The sequence below is a fragment of the Leuciscus leuciscus genome (assembly GCF_965113295.1).
Source record: "Leuciscus leuciscus genome assembly, chromosome: 6".
Classification (NCBI taxonomy): domain Eukaryota; kingdom Metazoa; phylum Chordata; class Actinopteri; order Cypriniformes; family Leuciscidae; genus Leuciscus; species Leuciscus leuciscus.
The window spans coordinates 29478021-29500900 of NC_138730.1; the positions used below are offsets into that span (position 1 = coordinate 29478021).

Consider the following 22880-nt stretch of genomic DNA (forward strand, 5'->3'; position numbering starts at 1 on the left):
AGATCATTTTAACACTAGTGAAAATGTTTGACTGAAAGGTCTTTAAAATATGTTATTGATCATTATTGCACTGTAGAACACAGATGAATACTGTTCTTGACTTGTCCGCTGATCAAATCTTAGTAAAAAAAGATTTTTGTTTAAACACGTATTATTCCTGACAGCCTTAAATAACTAGTACCATATTAAAGCACAAACTACATTAATAAGTAGCAGTTATATTATTTTGAGCTGGGCTCTTATTGGGCACTGAGTCCCTTTGTGACCTCGCTAGTCACATAAAGGGCTTGTGCTCTAGTCCAATAAATCAGAATATAGCAAAGTATGTGTTTTTATTTATATTACATATATATATATATATATATATATATATATATATGTGTGTGTGTGTGTGTGTGTGTGTGTGTGTGTGTGTGTGTGTGTGTGTGTGTGTGTGTGTGTGTGTGTGTGTGTGTGTGTGTGTGTGTGTGTGTGTGTGTGTGTGTGTGTGTGTGTGTGTGTGTGTGTGTGTGCACTGTAAAAAATGATTCCGCATTTTAGTTGTTTCAATGTAATTTTGTAAGTTTATACAACTTGTGGTTTCTGAATTTGTTAATTCAACTTAACATGTTAAGTTTTCACTGTCTCAACTAGTCTGCAAGTTGACATAACTAGAGTATTTGCCGCCTCAACTTAAAAACATATGCTGAACCAGTAAGGTTAGTTCTCATTTTTTATCGCGAGATGAGATCACGTGAAGCGCGAAACAAACAGGTCTCTCGCCTTGACTCCTTCATCGGCCATTGCTGGAGAGTTTATCGGCAGATGATTTAATTATTCCACTATCATCAAATATGGTAAGTAAATATTCGTTAATATGATGTAATAACTTGTAAAATGACATATGAAGTAATCATCCATGTATTGTTCAATATCAACGTTTCTAGATCACATTGGACTGTTGCTAATCCAGTTTTACCAGTTTTACCAGTTTAACGTTAAGTTACATAGGCTAATATATATATATATATATATATATATATATATATATATATATATATATATATATATATATTAATTATGTGAGAGAGACTGATATATGGATGAATGATAAAATAGCCTAGAGAGCGGGAAAAGCATGTCGTGAAAAATAACGCATTTCTACCATGTTTGTTCACTCTCATGTTCAAGTTATTTGCGCCAAAATCAGCAAGTCTAATCACCATTCAGGCAAAGCAGCGTCGACGCGTGAGTACGACAACAACGAGCTGACAAATAATGTAACGTTAATTTAATGTAAAACTATGTGAGTGGTGCGGCAGGATTATCAGAATCCTCCGGTGTTCGAGATGGACGCTCCATAACTGAAAAGTTGTTGTACAACTGTCTAGTTTTACTTATTAAATGTCGAACTTAAAAGACTGTGGTCAGTTATGTTTAGTTTATTGTGGGAGATTATGTAACTATAGCAACCGCTTAACCATCGCAGTGTTTTCCCCAGAACTAGTGAAATGCTTAGCAGCTAATACTGTCCTAATAAGGTCTTAATAGTAATGTCAATAAATATATATCCACAAATTTGGTGATAAACTATTATTGATCTAGTCTTGATCTTGATTGTGTATGTGTACTCGGTTTATTAAATGTTAGTTGACTTAATTGTTCTTTTCTTTTGCCCTTGACCAATAAAGTGGAGCAGCAAGTTCTGTTTATTCAAGACAACCAATGAACGCATTGTCAGAAGGCACTACAAGCTGAAGCACTGCCATCATGTAAGTAACTGTCTGCTTCCCTGCATCTATAAAGACTGTGTGTGTTCATTTAGAACTGAGTTTGCTCTAAAAAATACATTTGTCCAGGGACCATACACAATCTGTCCGGCTCTGTGCTGCAGCTTTTACGTTGAACTGTGATCTTTATGCTTTCTCAGAGACCTGTGGCATTACAGGCAGACAGGAGAGTTAAAAAAGGATCCTCCAGTATCTGCTATGGAAAAAGAGGTGGCCGGTTCTTTTTTTGTGAGAGACAGGTAAAGTCCTACACTGCTGAAAATGGTGTTTAGATGAATATGTAGATATATTATTTTGCAGTGTTGTTTAACATGCTGCTGTTATGTTTGTGTCATTTAATATTAGTTTAGATCAGTGCAGAATTCAACATGCTCATTTCACTGGACCTGAGCAAGTCCTTTTATGAGGGTCTTGACTGGCATCTACCAAAACTGTTGTGTCTACCGTTCAAGCACTTTGCTGACATTGCTGAAATGAGGACCATAATGGACAGCCTAGATAAAAATGTAAGTACATATATTTCTACTGTATTTTTTTCATAAACATTATGGGCACTTCCTTTCTTGCCATTTCTGTTGTCGTGCATATTTTTTATTAGTGCTGCAAAATATTGAAGAAAAAAGTAATATGTCATTTGTTAATGCGTATTTAAAATAAATTAAAATTAGTCACCTTCTAGTCAATCATTTTATAATGACATATTAAAGGTGGTATCAGCGATTTCAGGCCCAAACATAAATGATCACATTCATCTAATATTTCCTAACGATCCGCTAGCTGCCCGCCCCATAAGCATGCTGTCAAAAAACCGCGTCTCTCTAGGTAGCCTAGGCTCTGAGATCTGCACACAAAAACAGTTGGTATCAACATCACTCAAAACCAAAATAAATAGTGTTCCAACCAATCATCGACAGGGGCGGGTGTTGTGAGGTTTTGCGCTCGTGCACGGCTGCCTATGACGGCTGCACGCGAAAACCTCACAACACCCGCCCCTGTCGATGATTGGTTGGAACACTATTTATTTTGGTTTTGAGTGATGTTGATACCAACTGTTTTTGTGTGCAGATCTCAGAGCCTAGGCTACCTAGAGAGACGCGGTTTTTTGACAGCATGCTTATGGGGCGGGCAGCTAGCGGATCGTTAGGAAATATTAGATGAATGTGATCATTTATGTTTGGGCCTGAAATCGCTGATACCACCTTTAAGTTTTATCTTTGATAATCAAAATTACATTTTGGAAGAAAAAAGTCCCCTGTGAAATCAATTTCTTTAGGCCTTAAAATATTGTAGCTTGATTGTAACATTTTATAATGCTTCATTTAGTGTACAGATGCAAAATGCCTCCGTTTATTCACAGTGTATAGTATTTGACCTAAGTCTCTCAGTTTAAAGGTTTTTTACAGGATAGTTCCTTCAAAAATGAAAGTTCTCTCATCAATTACTCGCCCTCATATTGTTCCAAGCCTGTAAGACCTTTAATCTTCTTCGGAACACTAAATAAGACTTGGTGTACTCATGTTGTGTTTAAGTGGTTGAGCTTCAGTGTTGTATGTGTGAAAGCACATTTTGAAGTTTGTCATTTTTTAATACAGCACACAGATTCCGAAGAAGATATGATCGGGGCATGACTCTAGGAATCATCGCAGTGGTGGAAGATGTGATAGACCCAATTCCATGCAACTCTAGTGATGTGGCCCTTGTAATCGAGGAAGTAGTTGTTCTGCGAGGATTTGGTGACATACAAATGACATTGCTTTATGCTCTCAACATAAACTACCCCAGAAAACACCTCAGATACACTTTCGAGGTGATTCATGAACATTGGAGCTGATACCTGCAGTGCAAGAGTGCACTCTCTTAAAAATACATTGTTGAATTAAAGATGTTGTTGAGGTAAGGTATTTCTACAAAGAGCCTGTGTTTTCATCTGTATTTTTTTGTTTACCCATGTTTTTACAAGTTCTCTGCATCAAGGGCCTGACATCATTTTCATTGTTTAACTTTGTTTAATTTTACTTGGCTAAAACATATATTAAGATTTCATGTGGTTTAAAGTTATTTCACAGTTAAAGAGGTATTATTAATGTGAAAAATCTTAAAGTGTTAGTTTAACCTAAATTAAAATTATTTTGTTAAATGTTAGATCTCATGTTGCTCCAAACCTAAAAGACCTTTGTTTATCTTTGAAACATAAATTAAGATATTTTTTTAAATGAAATCTTTGATCTTTCTGTCCCTCCTTTGACATCCTATTCAACTAATACTTTCAAGTTCCAGAAAAGACATCCTTAAAGTAATCCAAGTGACGTCAGTGGTTTATATATTTGTTTACATGCAGCAGTGTCAGCTTTCGCGTCGACACAAGAATCATGTGCTGCTATGTTCTTGTAAACATTTGATGGAGAAAACTATTTAATAAATAAAATGGAATGAAACACTGACAATGCTTCATAAAACCTAGGTTAAACCACTGGAGTCACTTGGATTACTTTAAGGATGTCTTTTCTGGACCTTGAAAGTGCTAGTTGCTTAGGCTGTCAAAGGAGGGACAGAAAGCTCACCGATTTTATTAAAAAGATCTTCATTTGTCTACCAACAATGGAAAGTATTAACAGGTATTAACAGGTGAGCAACTTTTTTTGTGTGAACTGAGACTAAGATTTTTCACATAAATATACCCCCTTGTGAAATAACTTTAAAACACATGAAATCTTAATATATGTTTTAGCCAAGTAAAATTTAAAAAAATTAAGCAATGAGAATGCATGTCAGGTCATCAATGCTGAAAACTTGTACAAACATGAAAAAAATCCCACATGAATACACTTTCTATGCATTTTTCAAATACATTTTTATCTTTAAACTTCATGCAATTGTGATATAATTGTATTCCTTTGAATATGTTGTTTATTCTTAACATTTATTGATTTGTAAGGAACAATAAAACCATTTGTATGGAAAAATCTGTTATTTATTTGGTTGAGTGTGCTATATTGCAAGTTGAGAAAATATGCTAAATTAAGTTCAATGAACATACACTTTAGTACAGATAACTTGAAAATGTAAGTTATCGTATTTCAACTAATATTTAGAAGTCCAGGTAACTTGAACATGTAAGTTATTGTATTTCAACTAATCTTTACAAGTCCAGGTAACTTGAAAATGTAAGTTATCGTATTTCAACTAATCTTTACAAGTCCAGGTAACTTGAAAATGTAAGTTATCGTATTTCAACTAATCTTTACAAATCCAGGTAACTTGAAAATGTAAGTTATTGTATTTCAACTAATCTTTACAAGTCCAGGTAACTTGAAATAAGTTGTTGGCTCAACTATTTTAACTATGTCAACTAAACTTTTTAAGTTGAACATACTTAGTAGATTAAGTCAATAAAACTTAACTGAGTCAAAGCAAAAAAATAACTAAAAAATGTAAGTTGAGTGAACAAATTTTTTTTTACAGTGTGTGTGTGTGTGTGTGGAGAGAGAGAGAGAGAGAGAAGAAATGTCAATCAAATGTCAGTGAATTCTCATCGCACATGATAAATTCTCAGAAATACCTGACGTTGAGAGACAGGCTCAGTGAACAGCAATGACCTAATTTTATATGTTGCACAATGAACTGTACTGCTGACCTGGCTGGTATTCAAAATTACAATTTGAAACAAGTTTAAAATAAGTTTAAAATGTTTTATATTTTTGTTAATTCTGAACATATAGTAATTTCAGACAAATATAGCTTCCTTTTTTTTGGAATAGTGTTGCATTGAGCAAGCAAAATCAGCACTGTGTACCAGAAAGTGTGGAGCCACTAATTGGACTGAATTTCAGTGGCAACAAAAGCCCTGGCTAGAAAATTCCAGCCCTGGTTTTACAGGGCCTGCTTTGTTGCTGTAGTGTTTGTTCTCTACTGCTGTGTTAACAGTTATCTTTTCGGTAGTGGCCTCTCCCCACCCTTCCACACAGTGCATGAAAGGTTCCTCAGCACAAACCCGTCCAGAGCCTCTCTGGCACAGTGAAGGCAATGCCCCGTTCTGCATAGGACACCATCCAGACACCAGGACTGACCCAGCAGCTGCCTCGCAACCATGTTCCCACATAGCTTTGATTACAACCAGCCGATGAGAAACCGTTGAGAGGAAGGAGACATGATGGGACAGCTCCCGGAGGATGTGGAGGGTTGCTTCACCACAGAGGAACTGGAATGCAAGATCTGCTACTGTGCATACAGCCTATCAAGTCGACGGCCCAAGGTCCTCGAGTGCTGCCATTGTCTGTGTGCCAAGTGCCTTGCAAAAATCCTCGATTTAGGCGAATCCTCTCCCAACGCAGTGGTCTGTCCGTTCTGCCGCTACATCACGGACCTTCCCAGAGAAGCCGTGGATAGTCTACCAGATGAGTATAACCTGGTGTCAGCGCTGCTGTCCGTCCAGGCACGGAAACATCAGAACCTGAATGAATCCCAAGGCGAGATTCTTCTCAGTCCCAGATGCCTCAGCTCCCTGGTGGGACACTCTGCTTCAGCTTCCCCCACCTCGATTCGTTCCAATTACGTGGTGATCACCATTATGGAGCCTCGGCAGGAGTCTGCTATTCCAGCTCCGGGGAGGGATTACCGCTCTTCTAGCCTGGACTCAATGGCCTCTGTTACCAATAGATGGACAGTGTGGAACTGTGCGGCCCTGTTGTGCCAGACCTCAGCGCGTGTCCTGGTCTGGCTGCTGGGGCTTCTGTACTTCAGCTCACTGCCTCTAGGGGTCTACCTGCTTATCATGCAGCATACCACAACAGGGGTGTTGATGGTCAGTCTGGTACCTGTCAGTCTTCTCATTGTTATGGTGTACGGCCTTTGCCAGTGCTTGTGTCGTGAGTTTTGGGACTGTGTGCCACCATAATGACCAAAGCAATAAGTGTAACTGTTATATTTGATGATTGGATGTGCTAATGGTCCTGTCGGTTTGTGGAAACTAGTGAATTCTCCTGCTCATGGATAAACAATTTAGGCTACAGTGAACGGAAAATACAAACAATAAAAGTGCACAGATTTAATTTAGCATCATACAAATCAAAGTCATATTAGAATACTTAATACTGGTATCCACATCAACAATATATTCACCATATATCTGTATATAATTGTTGAATGTGCCTTTTCCAGGAGTGGCTGAAATGGTCAGTTCAATAACTCTATAGGCTTACTGATGTACATTTTCTTTGTAAGAATAATTAACATACAATAATTTTTTTTATATGCAAGTCATTGGGTGTTTGCAATATAACATATCATACTGAATCATGGGTAGGCCACATATTTTAATAGTGAATTAGTTTGATGTTGGCATTTTTCATTTGGAACAGAAATGCATGTGAAGAATGAAGAAACTAACATGCATATGTTTTTACACTTTGTCAGAAATGTATGAATGAAACATTAATGTATATCACAAGAATGTTGGAGAATGCACTTTATACAGTTTGTATAAAGTATTTTACATCCCAAATCAAATGGTAAAACCAAGACGTCAGATGCAGCTTTCATTACATGTGTGAGCTGTAAAAAAAAATTTTTTTAAAAATGGAAAATCAAAACATCAGATCATGATAAATCATTACATTCCACTTTTTACACATGCATTTGTTTGGGAAAGACTATTAGTCACATATTTTGTATGTAAATATATTTTATATTCTGTTTTGTAAAACTTTTGATGCTGCCCCAACTAGATTAAATGCACTGACACCGTTTAACCACAAATCTTTTGGACTGTAAAATAAATAAATACAAAAATAAAAATATAAATATTTTTTTGTATTGTTAATTTATGTGGTATGGTCAATGAAGTAGCTTACTTTATGTAAAAATAAAGAAGAACCGATGTTTTAATGAAAATCAAGTTGTGAGGTTATGTAGCCTATGTTTAGCGGCACATTAGGCTATAGTTAAAATAATACATTATTTAATGAAAAATCAAAAAGCAGGAATATGTGAGGGTTAGATTAATAGGTAGGGGATTTTAAATTTCATTACCTCAATGGAAGTCACTGAAAAGTCCCAACCTGAAATGAGATGTAAGGGGGTCCTAATCTGCACCACAACTGCATTGTCCCATGATATGAAAATGATTAAATAAACGAAACATTGTAATTGGTAAGTGTACGTATATTCTCATTGTCTCAGCCATCTCAACTATGAGGAGAACAAGTCAAGTGAGAAAGAAGGACATGTTATTGGTAGCTTGTATCTAGTCATGTACCAAGTCCTCGAGGAAGTATGACTGGACCTTGAGAGAGCCAATCAGAACGCTGTATTTCACACTAACAACAAACAAAAGATCGGGGTTCCCTTCTGCTGCTGTCTTTCTGCTCCTTTTACCCGATTTAGTCTGTCCGATCGGCTGGATGTCGTCTTAAATAACAAGGATCAACTTTCTGGATGTCTGTTATGTTTTTGTAAGCTGCCGTTTCGCTGTATTGGCGTGATTAATTCTCTAGCGTCTTGCTAACTCGCATCAGAGAGGCTGTTTGCGGGCTAATCGCAGTTAGCTGGCTGGCTAGCCAGGCGTCAGCAGCGAATAAAACAACCCCGAAATCTCAGCGGCTCTTCTCCTGCGGTGTCTGACAGTGGTCGCTTTAGCCACTGGACACTGTTAGAAAGTTGTCCAGCTAAAGATAGCTGGCAAGCTGTTGGCATCGACGGCAGGAATCGGATCGCGATGTCAGGACCGTCATCGGGCTGTGGGTTTCTGATGTCGGTTGTCGTTCACGGAGACTTGGCTCTCAATGAGCAGGAAAAAGAGCTCAACCAGCGGCTTAGACGCCTTTACCCGGCCGTCAACGAGCAGGAGACCCCGCTGCCCAGATCCTGGAGCCCCAAAGACAAATTCAGCTACATCGGCCTGTCTCAAAACAACCTCCGGGTGCATTACAAAGGTAACCAAGGCTAACAGCAGCAGATGAACACAAACACCAAGTTGTTTACCAGCTAAATGTTTAAGGCATTAACGTTAGCCATGTTAGCTCGTGTCAGGTTTCGTATCTGATCGGTGATATTAAAAAGACACTTGTATTAGCTTCTGCGTACTCGTATTGTGTGCAAATCAAACCCATTTTTATTCACAAAAGCTGCTAAAAATATTTAAAAACAGGGATGATCTTGAGTGATCATCGAGCACATTAGTCGATATAATTATACGAGTGTTAACAAGAAACTTTGCTTGGAATTACTAACTGCTACTAACAGACGACATGTTTGAATAAAAATAGCCTCCCTTTAGCATTATTTAGCACCATTCCTGAATAGTCAGCATTATCTATTAATCGAACTAACTTACTGCTTTTATATGATATTGTATGCATAACAGTGTGTATACAGATATGGCATATAGCCTTTGAAAATGAATGATTAAGGTGTTAAGTTTGAAAGTGTAAAGTTCGTGTACTGTTATTAGCAATGAGATGGTGGTGAGTTTCAGCAGCGAGCTATAAAGATGCTTCAGTCATTTCCGGAAGCTCCTAACTTACTCTATAGAGTTTCGCTACTGAAATGCAGTCATTGTCAACTCCTTTGACAACATGATCTGTGTATAATATGCCATGTCTTAATACGCACAAGCTGATGTACGTTAGGTACTGATCGAGCCTGTCGCATAAGCTCGAGCAAGGCCTTTGTGTGTGTGTTTATCTGCAGAGGCAGGATTTCTGCCATCGTGAGTATACAAGAAATTCATCAGATAAAGAAAAGCTGTAATATATGTATAATTTTATTAACACAATTAGTTATTAAAAAAATAAATAAAAATTGAATCCAGTGAGGTGTCTGCCATTTCCCTCAGCTGAGTCATAAAGGTAGGCCACAGAATTAATTAGGCCAGCCAGAGTTGACGACAGGTAGGTTTCAGGAATACTGCCTTAAATTACCAGTAGGCCAAGATGTCTTAAATGTATAAGCTACATAAGCTTATGAATCTTAATATCAGGGGTTCAAGACTGTTACCACAAGTGACAAAAATGCCCCATATTTGACATGAAATAAGCTTGACATATGATATAATAATCATGATAAAATATTTTGGAAATGTAAGTTAAGTGAGTCTTTTGACAAAGCGTAAAAGAAAAGAAAACATTTTTGCAAGTGTTTTATGTTTTGTGTTATATTTGATACATCAGGCTTTTTATGACCCATACAGTATGATATAGCTAGTGAGAATTTAGAGCCAACACACTTTTTATTCAGAGATAAATGAATTTTTTTATTCAAAAATATGCCGTTTGTTGCAGATGTTATTATTTATATGGCCAGAAAGTAAAATGCTAACTTGTTCCAAAACATAAGAAATTCTGATAGCTTGTATCGTAAATCAATGAGATTTTTTTTTTTTATAACAATAGCCTATAGCAGACTACTTGCATAAAATTATTATATATAAGTTGTCATACTATATGACCCAGGAATATGTGTCTGTAAGATGATATTTAAATGCTTCGTTTTATGATTAATACTCTGTCTGTAGAGGGGGCAAACAGATAATGAAATGCAGTACAAAGAGGATTGAGAGATGTACAAGTAAAATTCCCGAAAAGCATGTTAGTTCATATTTTATTCATATATATACACATACATATATACACATTTTAATATGATTATTCTGAAAAAATTATGTATGGATAATCAAGTAAACCTAAGTGGCTGAGTGGCTAGTTCTATTCTATTGAGTGCCTGTCTAGTTGTGTGTTAATCATGGGTTTAATGCCTCTTCAGGCACTTTAGGGACCTATAGCTTTTAAATATATTTATTTGCTGTCTCAGAGGTGAGTGTTGATAGGCTAAATATTGCAGCTAATATGAAGTGGTTTTGGTTAAAAACATCAAAATCTTCCTTAATGGCATTAGACATTTTATATATATATATATATATATATATATATATATATATATAGTAGCCCTATATCATACAATTATTTTGCTGTGTTTGTTTTATTTTGAGCATTATTTACAACTAGGCTAGGTTTTAGAATTAACTTCCATGTTTGTTTGAGAATTTATTTCAATTAATAGCAACTGAAGTATGGGTGAATGAGGTGGCAATTTAAAGGGGCAATTGTTGACAATAATAAATGCAATAAAGTTGACAATAATAAATGCAAATTCCCAAATATAGAGAAATGCATATTCACATTAATTAAAAAAGCAATTGTGCAGTTTATTTTCTGTTGCTAGGCAAAATATCATCAGCCTGAAGCATACGGCTCTCACAGCAAAAACATTGATTACTTTGCTAAGTTTTTTTTTTTTTTTTTGCCATTATGACCTCTGGCAATGTTATAATCGTACAAATGTTCCAGTTCTCCTTGTTAGTGACACCATCCACTTGCAGTTGTAAATTATTGTGTTTATGTCACCCAGGTCATGGAAAGACCCCGAAAGATGCGGCTTCTGTCCGTGCAACACACCCTATTCCAGCTGCTTGCGGGGTCTATTACTTTGAGGTGAAAATTATCAGCAAAGGACGAGATGGGTATGTAAAGGATTCAGTATTTTGAGATCACTTTTTGCTGGGAAATGTTAAATGTGCACTCAGTAATTTTTGTTGATGTGGCAATGGGCTATATAACATCATCTTGGATTTATATTGGCACCTATTGGCGTGGATTTAGCATTATGCAAAAGTCTTCATTTAATAATGCCTTTGTAGAAATGCTCTATTAGAAGTCAGCCATGATTAATTTATTCTGTGAGCGAAAATGTCAGATAATGAGAGGTTTACTGAGATAAAATTAGTATGGTCGTTCTGGTCATGTGATCTGGTCATGTGATCTCAACATGGCAGCCCTCATGAGGTGACCTCCACCGCGTAAAATAAAACAGGTTTTATTCAGTCCAGGGTTATTATAGTTGACTTAAAATGAAATACATTATTTTATATATCAGCTAGTTGCCAAAGTTCCCAACATTTCTCATGTCGTTTAACTTGATGTATGAAATAATTAAAACTGGAAAAAAATGTATATTTAAAAAACGGAAACTAATAAAAAAAATTAAAACATCAAAATTACTAAAACTAACTACATTATAATGAAGTTTAAATAAGTTTACAATGAAAATGTAAAAATAAAAAAACTGAAAGTTTTATATAAATATTAAAGAAAAAGAAAATATTAATAAAATGTTACTAAAATAACAGATTCAGCCTCACATAAGTATGATTTTCAACATTTTTCAATCATACTGTTCATTTCCTTAGGGATAAAACGATTGTAATTAGGACAAAGTTACTGAGTGCACCTTAAGTTTTTAGGGTGAGCTATTTTAACTTCCTCTAATACAGACTTTTACATCAAATAAATGCTGTTTTTTTTTTGACCAGGTACATGGGGATTGGTCTGTCAGCTCAAGGTGTCAACATGAACAGACTTCCAGGTAAAATTACTATCAGATGTTGGGAAGTCACTGTACTTGTATTGCTAGTAACACATGAGCTATGTCATATTTTCAGGTTGTTTGTGCCTAAAGTGTCTAGGACTCCCATTCTGTTTCTGAATCACTATAGACAGACAGGGTTTGAAGTTTAGATGCAATTAGTGGGCATGTTAACTTGATTCTCCACCTTCTTGACGCTCACAAACCCTGGGTGTTTCCTCTGTGAGTCTGCAGCTTGGCAGAGAGATAAGAGTTAGAACTCTTAGTGCTCTTTCTTTAGTATTTTTGCAGTACATACATTGTACAGTACATCGTTCCCAAAAAAAAAACAGGATGTGCCCAATGTTCTACCCGTAGGTTGGGACAAACACTCATATGGCTACCATGGCGACGACGGCCACTCCTTCTGCTCTTCTGGCACTGGACAGCCCTATGGTCCCACATTTACAACAGGCGATGTGATTGGCTGCTGTGTGAACCTCATCAACAATACCTGTTTCTACACGAAGAATGGCCACAGTCTAGGTAGTAAACATTTGTATTGCATATTAAGATTAAGGGTGTGTTCACACTTGGCATGTTTGGTTTGATTAAAACGAACACTGCTCTGTTAGTGTGGTTCATTTGAATAAGTGTGAACGCTGCCATCCGAACCCTGGTGCGCACCAAACAAGCAGACCGAGACCGTTGAAAAGGTGGGTCTCGGTCTGCTTCCAAATGAACTAAGTTTGGACCAAGTGAACCAAATTACACACCCTAAATGCCCAGCCCATCTCAACTAAACTTTGGTTATTTGTTCTTTGTTTATTACTGATGTTTCAATAACAGTACAGTTTCCTCCATCAATTCAATGAGCACTTTAACATTACATGTACATTATTTTATTTATTTATTTATTTATAAGTTTATTTGTATAGGGACAGTACAAAAAAAACATGATCCCAGTCAAAACTGGAAAATATGTATTGCACATAGAGAGTATAGCAAGAGCTAATTTGCATCTCAGGTCCCTAGAAAGGCTTTTCTAAACAAAATAAAAACAAAAAATAAAACTACTACTCATAGAATAAAACTACCACAATATGTCACTTATAGACATTCAAATACCTACCTAAATTATACACATTAAAATGGAGCTTTCAACTCTAGCATAAAACAAATGTTTACCTAAACAATAATTACATTTAAATATGCGTGCAGTTCTGGTTTATTTTAAACCACCGCTTTACCTTCAGTGTAAAGGACTTTATTTCAAGTATTGCCTTAAACTCATTTGGCAACAGGTTCCAGATTTTGGAGCCCTCAACAGAAAAGGCTCTTTGCCCTTGTGTAGTTCTACGAAAATTAACCCTACAATTCCCACCTGCCGAACTCCTAGTGATTCTACTTGTATCATCCTGTCTCTTTATCAATTTACATAGAACAGATGGTGCCTAGGAATACTAGGAATATAATATTTTTCTTTTAGGATGATTAAGGAGTTTATGGGAGGTATAAAGCAATTTTGGCTATAAACACACCATGTATGCACACAGTTAAATATTGAACCTACATAGTTAAAAGTTAATTAACAATTAATTGTTTATCTTTTTTCTTTCTTTCAGGGATAGCTTTTACAGATTTACCGGTAAGGCTGTCTTTTCTTAATCACCTCTTATATTGAAGTTAAGATTGTTGCCATATTATATCATACCACATTATACTCTACCATTTAAAAGTTTGGTGTTGATGAGATTTTTTTGAAAGAATGCAATTTTTATGCAATTATTTGATCAAAAATGATAGTTATATTGTGAAATATTATTACAATTTAAAATAACTTTTCTATTTTAATACATTTTAAAATGGAATTTATTCCTGATGTCAAAGCTGTATTACAGCATCATTACATCATTACAGTCTTCATTGTCAAATGATCCTTCAGAAATCAGTCTAATATGCTGATTTGAATTATTATCAATATTTTGTTGCTTTATATTTTTGTAGAAGCTGTGATACATTTTTTCAGGATTCTTTGATGAATAGAAAGTTCAAAGGAACAGTATTTATTTGAAATGAAAATCTTTTGTAGCATTATAAAAATCTTTACTGTCACTTTTGATCAATTTAATGTGTCCGTACTGAATAAAAGTGTTATTTATTTTTTATTTTTTATCTTACGGGCACCAAACTTTTGAAACGGTATTGTATATTTTGTGGTTTATAATATGTTTTATGTAGTTTCATCAGATAAATAAATTTGGTTTACATTCCAATATATGTATGTATATTTCATGAAAATATCAAGATACATCATTTGTAGCTTTACAGAGTTGTTGTTGTAGTTCATGTGGTTATTGATCACTTGTATATTTTTTCACTGTTGTAATAATCTTCCATTTTTAGATGTTGTAGAGGAAGCCTTTTGCTATTGTTTTGTCTTTCCTTCCTTTCTTCATCATTCAAGATGTTGGACTGACAGCCCCTAAGCATTTCTCTCGCTGACTGAACAGAGGCCTGTTTAGGGCTAAAACAATAATCCATTGAGCAGAAAACACAGTTGGCTGGTGACCAACATTCATGTTACTCTGACTACTTCTGTGAAGTATGTCAGTTTAGCAGCCCTGACCTTTCTCTCTATTGGAACATGAGCACAGAAAGCACCACAAAATGACTAATATGTGGCTGCCCCCTGACCTGACCCAGAAGCAACATTTGAATTATGTAGTTGGATGAAGCTGTTTACACATGATGCCAGATAGGACACTCAAGACTCGCACAAAACATTTTACTATCAGGAGAAAATTTGTCAAAGTGTTGATCTTGTAAGAATCTACTGTCCGTTAGACATATTTTGCTGGACTGTAATACTTCTACCCCTGAGGAACTTGTTTTATTCTGTTGATACTTTTGAAAAGGTTTTTTAGTAAATCCAAATTTAGTCTTAAGGATTTTAGAAAAAAAGAATCTTAAACTTCTTATTTAGTTTTATTTTTGAAAAACTAAACCTGGCCCTCATCATCAACATAGCCATAGAACCTGGCATTGTGTTAAAGGAAAGAAAAAAATGATGTAGTTTTGTAATCATCGATTTGTAATCTGATGTTTTTTCTATGATACACATGAACCAAGGTTACATTTATGTATATAGTGCTTTTCAGAACACGCATGGTTTCAAATCAGCTTACAGAAAATCATGATGTTAAGGTTTTTTGTTTTATAGTCGCATTTAGCAGATTAGAGCTGGGCAATGATTTACAGTAGTCAACATTTGTGGCTCAAAACCTTTCATCAAAGTTACACATGAATTTTGAACAATACCCGTTCTTGTCTTAGGACAACTTTGATTAACTTTTTTGATCCACTTCAAATGTTGACTACTGTAGTTTACATTTTGTGATGTTACAAGCTATCAAGCAGTTGAGATTTGCTTTTTCCCGTTTCCATCGTTTCTTTCAAGCTACTCTCATTTGTTTTATGAGAAAGTCTATATTTTTATTGTGCTTGCATTTACATCATTACCCCAAAAATGTATTAACTGCAATTATTTTGCTTTCAGCCCAACCTGTATCCCACAGTGGGTCTACAGACCCCAGGGGAGGTCGTGGACGCAAATTTCGGGCAGCATCCGTTTGTCTTTGATATTGAGGATTACATGCGTGAATGGAGAACCAAGATCCAAGCCCAGATTGACCGTTTCCCCATTGGGGAAAGAGAAGGAGAATGGCAGGCCATGATTCAGAAGTGAGTACTTTTTGATTTGGAGCATTTGTATAAGGTTGACATCAACATAGTTTCAAAACCTTCACAGATGTAATGAATGTATGTGCTAGTGGCTTATTTCTTTCTGCATCTTTCTCCATTTCTCTTTCTGACTTATTTGCTTTCTTCTTATCTTCCCAGAATGGTGGCCTCATATCTGGTTCACCACAGTTACTGTGCCACTGCAGAGGCCTTTGCCAAATCAACTGACCAAGCCGTACACGAGGAACTTGCTTCTATTAAAAATAGACAGAGTGAGTCTCCCAAGTCAACAGAAATAGGCTGTTCAGACTCTGTCAGTCCTTTTTGGGTCTGCACTATGTAACTTTTTTGGGTTCAAAATGAACAAAATGTAAATAATGAGTCAATACACCATCAATCCCTCTTCCAAAAATATTTTTTGTCTTACTCTGATTCACTATGGTAAGCCCGTTATGTTTTTATAGTTTTTAAGTGTTTATAGTTTAGTGTCTCGCCAAATCCTTAAATAGAGAAAAGTTGCTCCAGCTACTATGATGCATGTGAGAGTGGCATTAGGTCTTTGTCACAATAAGCGAGAAGGGTTGACATGGAGCAATTGCCATATGTAGCTCTCTAACAGAGTTCATTGTAAAGCATTATCTATTGTGAAGGGTCATTTCATTATGGTTTGTTGTAGTTCTGTGCTGAAATTTACTTTCAAGAAAGTGCCGTGTCTATTAATGGGTATAGCTACAGTAATGTCTTCAGATAGTCAGCTTGAGATCCTTTCTATCTAAACTGGTTATATCTATTAATCCTAGTAGTGAATGTTTTATGAGCAGTAGGAGAATCATATTGATCTGCATAGTCACAACCAAAACAATGTACTTCCTCAAAATGCATGTGTTTTTCAACCGCTAGAGGGTCAAATGTTACATAGTGTACCTATACTGAAAGTTCCTGGACTAATTCTGAATGATTCATCAATGCATGCTTTCAAGAAGTCATGAAATCAATGTAGAGTAATGACTTCACGATTGTGATTGCAGAGATCCAGAAGCTGGTCCTTTCCGGCAGAATGGGAGAGGCTATAGAGACCACTCAACAACTTTATCCCAGCCTGTTAGAGAAAAACCCAGACCTCCTCTTCATGTTGAAGTGAGTATGATGTGTGCAGTTTTACAAGAATGGACACATCTCCTGTGAAGATACTGTATACATGATGTGTCCGTATCTCTTTTCAGAGTCAGGCAGTTCATTGAGATGGTGAATGGCACTGACAGTGAGGTCAGGTGTCTCGGTGGGAGGAGCCCCAAGTCACAGGATAGTTACCCAGGCTCCCCTCGCCTCTTCAACAGCCCTGTTCACAAAGCCAGCAGCTCCCAGGCCTACCAGACAGGCACGTGCACTACATACACACTAAAAAGAATTAAAGAAAATGTATAATGTATCTTTTGATATCTTCAGCCTGCATGGGTGATGAAAGTCTTACAAAAAAAAAAGATATTACGAAGACGTAATCTTCACTGAAAATAGCTATTTAGATTAATGGTTCTCAACCAGGGGCCCAAGACCCTCTAGAGGGCCCCTAATAAATCTTAAAATTACTTAAGTTATAGAAGCATGATCTTAATTTAAAATGCTAAAAACACTACAAATAAATATGTATTCATTAAACAGACATATTATAACAGAAGTATCAGCTTAGATAGAAGGGCCTTCAAATATTGTCTTGACATGGGGGACTTTGTTTTCAAAAAATACCTTGTACCTAAGAACCACACACAAGACCAGAATGACCCATTGATCATCAATAGGAGACGTTATCGCTGATCATTTGTTTTTCCGTCTGTCTCCAGGTTTGGATAGTAATTACTGTAATGGAGTTTCATCAAGTAAAGGCCACACCTCGACCCACAGTCACAAATCGTGTCCCCCTGCCCTGTCAAGTCCCGAGCTTGGTGTCCTGAATGGCAGTCGGGGCCAGCAGACCAACGTGAGGTATGTGAAGAGGGCATGAAATGATGAAAGGAAAATTCATCCTATCTGTTTTGTAAATGCATGTTATAGATTAATTGTGAACAATTCATCCGTATATATGCTTAATTTTTTTGACCTTGTAATGTTTAATCAAATAGTCATCTGGATCTTCCGGTGAAATTACATACTTCTCTGTAGTCACGGATGGCGTGCTTCTCCAATCATTTAATTTGCTTAAACACCATTCCCCCACAATCGACTTCAAGCTCGCATTCATTTTGTAGTGCAATGGCCACGTCTCAAAATCAAAACCGATCGATAGAATCAAGTCCCCTACCTACATTATTATTTTATTAATTTATTACACTCAGATGTTCTTCACAATACAGAAAAAAGATCGGTTACTACTTCTGTTTGATCGCGACTTTAACACCGAAGGGCAAATTATATAAGAACATAACTGTACAGCACAGAATAAGCCTGTAATCTCTTGTTGACTCTTCCTAGCAGTACTGAGGTGGAGATGGAGGTTGATCACTTCTCAAACGGAGTGTCTGAATCCTCTTCAAATGGATTTCTGAATGGCAGCTCTACACATGGGACAGAGCTGGAGGATTGTGATGCAGATATGGGTGAGTAGATTAATTGGGCTCAGTCTTCTGTTAAATTCCTGTGTCTCTGCAATGAGATTTGTAGTAAAGAGGTCAAAGGTTGTTTTTTTTCCCCTTGTGTGATCTGTATTATGAAACTGATGCTGTGCATGTGACTCCTAATCATTTGGCCAATTATGTTGTGCAAATGAATCCAGTGTGCCATTTTAAAAGGATTAAATGCTTTGTACACAGAAGTGGATAGCACTCAGTCTAAGAGGCAGTTGTGCGGTGGGAGCCAGGCAGCCATCGAGAGGATGATCCAGTTCGGCCGAGAGCTACAGAGCATGAGTGAACTCTTGCGCCGTGAACGGGGAAAAAACTCAGCCAATAAGAAGATGCTGAAGGTAATTCCACTAGTTCTGAAAGTTGTATGTAGGTACTGTTTGTAACTAATCACATTTATGATTTAAATGGTGTTTAGAATTTTTTTTGGTTATGATTAGGGCTGGGTACAGAAACCGAGCACCGATATTGAAAAGTTACCTAAGTAACCGGTATGTATCCGGACCAAATCAAAACGCAGATTTCGGTTGATCCTGAGCGCTCATTGTCACAGTTGTAAATGACGGCGTTCTCCCACGACGGGTTTCGCGTCACGGCATTTAAGGTGATGCGCTCTAAAATAACGCTCACCTTATGCAGGACATGCAATAAGTCAGGAGAGGTGTCGTATTTGGCCAGAGAAGGCAAAAAATGTGTAAATAATTGCTGAAATTTAAAGCTGGTTTATAGCATACCGAATACAGACTACTTTGCTGTTATTAGTATACTGTAGTGTTATTTAGTGTTAAATTATTGTATTTGGGTTAGGTGGCTCAGGTTTTATTGTAAATTTGTTGTTTTGTATTTAGACTACTTATATTTATATATTTACTCTACACTTTTAATATTACATTTTAAGATTTTTTTATTTTATTGTTTTCAATAAAAAAGGTGTTATTTAATGTCATTCACCATCGTTTTGAGGCTATTGGTTCAGGCACCAGTTTAGGCACCGGTACCGTTTTAAAAGTATCGATTTGGCACCGGTATATAAAAAAAAAAACGCTACCCAACCCTAGTTATGATGGTAATGAACAGTAAACATGAAGATATATGTGTTTTATGGTAAAGCCTCTTACTGTCTCCATTCCTGCAGGATGCATTCAGTTTGCTGGCATATTCAGATCCATGGAACAGCCCCGTGGGCTACCAGCTAGACTCCATCCAGAGAGAGCCTGTCTGCTCTACACTCAACAGTGCAATATTAGGTACAGCTTCCTACCACCTTTTATTAAATCAGAACAATTAAGTTCCACCTAGTCACCGCAATGATTCAGCACTCTTTCAGCTCGGAGCAAAGCTCTCTAAGCTCAGAATTAAGCGAGTGAAAAAGCCTAAGTGAGCAACATAATGCTGTATTTTGATAAAAATCAATATCCCTTTAGTACAGATAAGTCATGGTACTGCAGGACCATTTGGAAGGGTCCTTGCACATATCACAAGCACACATATTTTGCATGGAGTACTATCTAATTGCACATGTTAGTATGCAAATGTTGCAATACAATTTAAACACATTATTATGAAATACATTTATTTAATTTCTTTTCTCATCTCTCTAGGTCAGGCTCATACAATATTGGTAGCGTGCTTAAAACTGCATCCCGTGTATCTGAGCCTTTTTTTGCTGTCAGTGTAGCTTGATAACTTTCTGCACCTTGCCACACTGGGATATGCATTTGAGTATTAGTTTATATTTGAATGGTGTACACTACCATTTAAAAGTTTGGGGGGGGGGGATATTATTACGTTTTTTAAGAGAAGTCTCTTATGTTCACCAAGGCTGCATTTATTTGATGAAAAATACAGTAAAAAAATGTATATTGTAAAATAGTGCAACAATTTAAAGACCCCCTGTGGTGAAAATCAAGTTTTTAATGTTGTTTATATGCCTATGTGGTGTTTTTTTTATATGCTTTAAGACAGGCCATGTGCAAATTCAACACTATTGTTGAGTATTTTATCTTTAAACCTGCAGTGATCTAATGACAGTCTCAAAACGCTGTTTGAAATCGCCGGTGTTTCTTACGTCACAAACTACCTTGTAACCAATCACATCGACATACGGGCGGGCTTTAGCATATCATTAACTAAGCTGCAAAGCAGGGGAGTCTCAAGAGAAGCCAGGTTATCCCGGTATATTTTTTCTGTTGATAGGAAAAATCCGGTACATTTAGCAATATAGCAGGTGAATTATGTATATAATGTATATTACGATGTTATGATGAACTCTATGCCTTTCTCCACTGATGTTCTAAGTTGTTCAAAGCGTTTGTAAGGATGCTGATTTTTAGAAGGCAACTGTCTGACTCTTAGATGAAGAACGGGAACATGATTTATGTAACATTAGCAACATATTATTAGCTGTGTGATGATGTAGTCAAGCGAAAGGCAAATCATATTAATTAGTTATGTGTCTGACGTTGTAAAGAGCGATACCATTTTGCAGCGTTTACCTCAATAAAGTTGACCAACCGAGTGGATCTCTGAGCTGGTATGAGAGAGTGGAGACAGGGCTAATTTGCATAATCTTCCGTGTTTATTAAATGAGGCAAGGGTGTAGAGTTACATTCAGAAAGAAGAAGAAAAATAAATTTTCATTCATTTTGATGATTAAAGATGAGTTTTAAGGGATACAATTATTGACTTATAATAACCGACTTTACAATATCGGCTTTCTATTTGAAATAATTTATTCCTGGGATGGCAAAGCATCATTACTCCAGTCTTCAGTCACATTATCTTTTAAAAATCAATCTAATATGCTGAATCGGTGCTCAAGAAACATTTATTTTTATCATCAATGCTATGCGATACTTTTATTTTCATTATTCTTTAAATAATAGCAAGTTATTTATTTGAAATAGACATCTTTTTTAACATTATAAATGTCTTTCTCACTTTTGATCAATTTAATGCATCCTTCCTGAATAAAATAATTTTTAATTGACTCCAAACTTTTGAACTGTAGTTTATATTATTGTTTATAATGGTTTATCATGAATCTAACAATTTTAACATTAGCATTTAATGTTTTCATTTCAGCATTCAATCAATGTTTTTTTGTTTTTTTTTCATGCAGAGACTCATAACCTGCCAAAGCAGCCTCCCTTGGCGCTCGCCGTTGGCCAGGCAGCTCAGTGTCTGTCCGTCATGGCTCGCACAGGCAGCGGATCCTGCGCCTTTGCATCAGTGGATGATTACCTGCACTAACCCCTGGAGAATCATCCCTATAAATGACCACGTGAAAAAGGCCCTCATCATCCCAGTCCATCCCAGACTCCCAAATAAACTGGGGCCAGCTTTGGTCCGATGAACTGAGCCTTCACATGGCCAGACCCATCCTGGCTCTCTTGATAAGACTGGATCCTCCTCACCCAGGCCTAAACCGGGCCTAAAGACACATTAGGAGATGGGTCCTTAGAAGTCAGATAAAATCCCCAATCATTAAGGTCTTTTTTTTGTTTTTGTTCCTTTTGTCTTTTTTATTTTGGGGGAGGGGAGGTGTTGTTGGGTGGGGGGTGCAGCAGGCTCTGATTGTTTGTTTCCTGTTTTACAAGGCATGAGGAAAATTATTATGACATAATTAATGTTATTATCAGTAAACTTGCATATAAGATATATTTGTTCTTGGTTGAAAGCTGGCAGAGTGAGCGAGACCGAATAACTAAGGTCCCACCTGTCAACACCCTGCTATTTTCAGGTCTCAGCTTGTGTACTTTACCGTAAAAAAAAAAAAAAGAGAAAAATATTGAAATTATATTAACAGGAGGAGTGAAACATTTAGTTATCTTACAGTAAAAAAAAAAATTTAAACTGAGAAAACCTAACACTGCTGGAGTCATCTTTAGTGGTGGTATTTAGTATAGAGCGTTAGTGTGAGCTTTGAGTTATGCCCTTTTTTTGTGCAAGCGCACCCTCCCTCTGCCAACTGCACAGCAGGATTGATGCAATGTTCGGACACTTTGATTTGTAATTGTATTGATGTCAATGGTCTTTTCATCCACCTGATCCCTTACTCCATCTTTTAAAAAGTCCGTATTCAGGCGTTCTCTCATCATCGTTGCCTGCACTGTGTTTTTGTGCAGTTTGGATGTGCGACAGGAACATGGTAAAATTAAGGTCATATCCAGTCTCTGAGAGGCAAGCCTGCTCCATTGTTTTTTCTTCTCTTGTTTACCAGTCAATCCCTCAGACCATCAGTACTTTTAAACCAAGGAGAATGGTACAGTATTGTCATCAACACTGTCTTATCATTTTCAGTAATAAAACATAAATACCCAGTTGAACGAGATATACTGTGTTTTGACACATTTCA

At 36.6% G+C, this 22880-nt stretch overlaps 2 protein-coding genes and 1 long non-coding RNA gene across 6 annotated transcripts; all 3 read left to right on the forward strand.

The window, feature by feature from the left end:
* The first annotated feature begins 1073 nt into the window (after positions 1 to 1073).
* On the forward strand, positions 1074 to 4726 carry LOC309501890. Of its 2 annotated transcripts, XR_014207037.1 has the most exons (5): positions 1074 to 1227; positions 1671 to 1751; positions 1910 to 2008; positions 2115 to 2275; positions 3362 to 4726. It is a non-coding gene; the product is annotated as an uncharacterized lncRNA (long non-coding RNA). The 2 variants fall into 2 exon arrangements; XR_014207038.1 differs by lacking the exon at positions 1074 to 1227 and having other exon boundaries at positions 1262 to 1751.
* A 1190-nt stretch (positions 4727 to 5916) lies between these two features.
* rnf182 (ring finger protein 182) lies at positions 5917 to 6663 on the forward strand (the record flags this gene model as incomplete). Its single annotated transcript, XM_082172279.1, has 1 exon — positions 5917 to 6663. The coding sequence occupies one exon, from the start codon at positions 5917 to 5919 to the stop codon at positions 6661 to 6663; it is 747 nt and encodes a 248-aa protein (XP_082028405.1).
* A 1391-nt stretch (positions 6664 to 8054) lies between these two features.
* ranbp9 (RAN binding protein 9) lies at positions 8055 to 22851 on the forward strand. 3 transcript variants are annotated; one of them, XM_082172275.1, is made up of 14 exons: positions 8055 to 8698; positions 11172 to 11283; positions 12133 to 12185; positions 12543 to 12710; positions 13790 to 13812; positions 15724 to 15908; positions 16068 to 16180; positions 16937 to 17045; positions 17132 to 17286; positions 17747 to 17888; positions 18375 to 18499; positions 18716 to 18864; positions 19659 to 19770; positions 21645 to 22851. In XM_082172275.1, exons 1-14 carry the CDS (start codon positions 8482 to 8484, stop codon positions 21773 to 21775), a joined length of 1794 nt encoding a protein of 597 aa, XP_082028401.1. In that variant the 5' UTR covers positions 8055 to 8481; the 3' UTR covers positions 21776 to 22851. The 3 variants fall into 3 exon arrangements, with proteins under 3 accessions (XP_082028401.1, XP_082028399.1, XP_082028400.1); XM_082172273.1 differs by having other exon boundaries at positions 8057 to 8698; positions 18713 to 18864; XM_082172274.1 differs by having other exon boundaries at positions 8057 to 8698; positions 18378 to 18499; positions 18713 to 18864.
* Positions 22852 to 22880: the final 29 nt, after the last annotated feature.

Coding starts and splice junctions, on each gene's coding strand:
- ranbp9 (XM_082172273.1), top strand. CDS start 8,482: ATGTCAGGACCGTCATCGGGCTGTGGGTTTCTGATGTCGGTTGTCGTT. Junction 13,813..15,723: donor TAGCTTTTACAGATTTACCG/GTAAGGCTGTCT, acceptor TTTTGCTTTCAG/CCCAACCTGTATCCCACAGT. Junction 15,909..16,067: donor TGGCAGGCCATGATTCAGAA/GTGAGTACTTTT, acceptor TTATCTTCCCAG/AATGGTGGCCTCATATCTGG.